The 3,381-nt window shown below is 59.7% G+C and overlaps 1 protein-coding gene across 1 annotated transcript; it reads right to left on the reverse strand.

Moving 5' to 3' along the window:
* Nucleotides 1–2,107: 2,107 nt before the first annotated feature.
* On the reverse strand, nucleotides 2,108–3,159 carry B0H18DRAFT_1078191 (uncharacterized protein). Its single transcript, XM_048031255.1, has 4 exons — nucleotides 3,118–3,159; nucleotides 2,524–3,058; nucleotides 2,409–2,500; nucleotides 2,108–2,348 (listed from the first exon to the last, which is right to left on the reverse strand). The coding sequence occupies exons 1-4, from the start codon at nucleotides 3,151–3,153 to the stop codon at nucleotides 2,196–2,198; spliced, it is 816 nt and encodes a 271-aa protein (XP_047884308.1). The 5' UTR covers nucleotides 3,154–3,159; the 3' UTR covers nucleotides 2,108–2,195.
* Between the last annotated feature and the right edge of the window lie 222 nt (nucleotides 3,160–3,381).

The following is a 3,381-nucleotide window of genomic DNA, read 5'->3' on the forward strand; positions in this document are numbered from 1 at the left end:
GTGCAGTCGGGGCACTGGTAGCGGCTGAGGCCCTCGCCTGGCGACTCGCTCGGCACATGGTCGTGAGTCATGGATGGCGGGCTCTGTGGCGAATGTCAGAGGTAGCTGAGCAGGATGTGGCGACGGATCAGGAGGCTCGATGAGATGTCAGGCCTCAGAGTGAGCAACCACATAGCTGCGCGCTGCTCCTAATAATAGTGTCCAGACTGACGTCGCCCTTCTTTGGGACATGTCACAGTCACTCCCAGTCACACTGCCAGCGCCTCTCCCCGCAATACGCCGGGTTCGCGAAATGCGGCGATGGCACCGACATGGCATGTATCACCGCCAGGATGCAGCTTTGCCGCTCGCCCTCCCGCTGACTTTCTCAATTTGTGCAGCCGGTGGAGGCCGGGCACTCTTACACGCCCGAGAATCGCAGGCAAAGGATTCAGAGGGACAGTACGCGCCCGCCAGTTCGTTTTAGAACCACCACTTGCTGTGGCCGAGGTCCGCTACTCACTTCGCATTCCAATGGAATGCAAATTCAAGGTGGAGTGCTCGCAAGTCGCCGATCGCACTCTACGAGTCGGCGGCTTGTGCCTTTCCGCTCTCGCTCGGCGTGCGTCTCTACAGTGAGTGCGAATACTCGATGTACTCGGACCAAAGCTAGGCTACGAGAGCTTGTCCACACATATTTGTACAAACTGACAATCAACGCCATCCATATGAGCCATAGTATGTGACTGGGCGCAATTGGCGCGCCAAGAAGATCATATCGTCGACGTCCTTGATGGAACTCACACTCGCTTTCGAGATCTGATTCCGCGACAGGCCACAGCGCTAGCGGCGTTTGCCGCCAGGGACGGACGGCAAACACCTAGGCAACCTTGGCGACCCGACCCGGCAGCCACCAATGACAGCCAAACGCATATCGATAGACGTTTCGTCTTCGGCGAAGGTGATGTCTCCGGCGAGGTGCGGGGTGCCGCGCCACAACGGCTACCGCGAGACGGGGGTCCAGAGTCGTCCAGCACCTACCACCCGATCCCCGAGGGATTCCGGGTGGCTGTTGTGGCGCGGCAGCCCCGGCACCTCGGCCGAGACATCACTTCGGAGGAGGCGAAACGTCTATCGTTATGCGTTTGGCTGGAAATACAGTCGTCGTTTGCATATTGATTGGACGGTCGGCCCCATCGCAAGATTCACCGCCTTCGTCTCCGCGTGGGTGGGCGAAGAACTAACGGAGACAGACCAAAGTCTAAGAGGCTTTGTGGGTGCAGCGTTAGCCGGAGCGGACGCGGACGCGGAGGAAGAGAGTCGCTGGCCCGAGGGCGTGCTCACTGTCTGCGATTACCCGTTTCGTAGACTCCAGGCCTCGGACTCAAAAGTCGGACGAAGCTGCCCCATAAAACGGAGATATCGGGATTCAAAGCTACATAGGTGGCAGAACAGCCATGTTCAAGCAACATCAAATCAGTAGGTACGTAGGGGGTATAGGAAAGCTAAGGTAGAAGACAAGTAGGAGAAGAGACGGACACCGTCCGCTGCGACGTTCAAACGACTGTGGTCGGCCGTTTGTCGCCGAAGAAAAGCGCTACTACGCAGTAGGCGCTCGCTCGCCGACCGCACAATTGCTACGCTCGTGGGCGCTCGAGCCTCCTCCGGGCTGGCTTCGCAGGCTCGGAAAGTCCCGAACTCATACCGATGCCTACGTAGTACCGTGACCGATGCTATCTACGGTTGCCCGGTAGTCCGAGGCTCGGGACTTCTTCCTCCTCCGTGTCGCACACTTCATGTCCTTACCAACTCGCGCAATACTTACTCACTTTGTGACATCACTCATGGATTCTACGCGTCAAAAGTAACAGGTGGAAGTGCTAGCAAGGCAGGAGTGATGGTTGGAAGTGCGAGGGACTGAGTCGACAACTTCAAGGCTGGCATGCCCGAGTCAGTGCAGGGTCAGAACTTCAGTGCTTCGGCGAGTACGTGGTTATGCTACAGGAGGCTGTGTAACACCTCAATAATAATTGCCAAGCAGGCTGTCTCTTACGTTGATGACATGCATACACCTCATATGCGTATTGAAGAGCACAGCATCGCTTCATGTCAATAGTAAGAGATGCTTCATCTATATGATCCCGAAACACACTAAACTCTATTACAACAAAGACTCGATCTATATGTGCATGCCAAGGCGTAGTCTCTGCGTCTCATCAAGCCCGCCCAATATCGGAGACAGTCTTGATGAACGACTCGAAGAAGGGGTCCATAAGCGCCGCCGAGGTGTGCATGATATTGTGGGTCAGCTGGAAATTCATCTTCCCGCCATACGTCCACAGGTGCAGGCACGGTGTGTCCGGGATGACCTACAATGATACGCGAAGTCAGCACACGCACATGCTCGCCCAGGAACCAATCGCACGCACCTTCAAGTGCAGACTCACGTCCGCGACGCGCAGTTCGCCCACCGTTTCGCCGAGTGCCTCGTCCTTCGCCTTCACGGCATACACCGCTGGAGCTTCTTGCTCCAGTCGCCAAGACTGCTCAGCAACGGCAAGAACGCGGCGACCGGCGCGTTCGCCGCCTCCGGCTTCGCCGCCGCGTCAAGCGCCGCGTCCAGAGTCGCCTGCGAGTCCGCGAGGTAGTGCCGGATGAAGTGCCAGAACCACGGCGAGTCAACAAAGTCGACATGGCGCTCCTTCACCTGCCGTGCGAGCGCGTACAGGGCGTCTTCGCCCTCGTCCACCGCCGCGCGCGGCACGCTCAGGAACGTCGGATAGTGCCCCACGCGCACGGCCGCCTCGCGCGGTCCGTCGGCGGCCTTGGGCGCGCGCGACAGGAGGTCGATGGGGAGGTGGATCTTGAAGAAGAGGTTCTCGTCGTCCTCCGCCTTGGGGCCGAACCTGATGGCGGTCATAATCAGCGCGCGGAGCACACCTGGGTGACGGTTACGCCGTGCGCCTTGCACCCGCGCAGGAATCGCCTTCGTCGCGTCCTCTGGCCAGGTGTGCCGCACCACCCGCGTCACCGCGATGCTCTCCGTGGACGGCCCGTCGGGGTTAATGCCGAATCGGGGCTGTCGCAACACCAGGTCAGTGTCAGACGAACTCGACAACCGCTCCCGCCCAGACTCACACGCAGCGACGGCACCATGAGCTTGTCATACGCCATCCTCGCCGTCTCCCGCTGTTCCTCCGAGGCATCGTCCGGGCCGGGTATGATCTCCTCCAGAGGGCAGGCCATCTCCCGGGGCGAAGCGATATGCTCCAGGATCTCACGTTCTGCCGCGCCGGGCACTGAGAGGAGCTCCAGCAGCTGCCGCGAGAGGCCGAGCAGGCCGAACGCGTCCGCGACGGTGTGCGACGCCTGCAGCCCGAGGAGGTACTTGCCCGCGCCGGT

The sequence above is a fragment of the Fomitopsis serialis genome (assembly GCF_022376445.1).
Source record: "Fomitopsis serialis strain Sig1Antser10 chromosome Unknown B0H18scaffold_689, whole genome shotgun sequence".
Lineage (NCBI taxonomy): Eukaryota > Fungi > Basidiomycota > Agaricomycetes > Polyporales > Fomitopsidaceae > Fomitopsis > Fomitopsis serialis.

What these genes read in the sequence shown, in the direction of transcription:
- B0H18DRAFT_1078191 (XM_048031255.1), bottom strand. Translation starts at nt 3,153, where the DNA reads ATGGCGTATGACAAGCTCATGGTGCCGTCGCTGCGT. An exon ending in TCATGGTGCCGTCGCTGCGT is followed by an intron (nt 3,059 to 3,117) that starts GTGAGTCTGGGC and finishes GTGTTGCGACAG; the next exon opens with CCCCGATTCGGCATTAACCC. An exon ending in ACGTGAGTCTGCACTTGAAG is followed by an intron (nt 2,349 to 2,408) that starts GTGCGTGCGATT and finishes GTATCATTGTAG; the next exon opens with GTCATCCCGGACACACCGTG.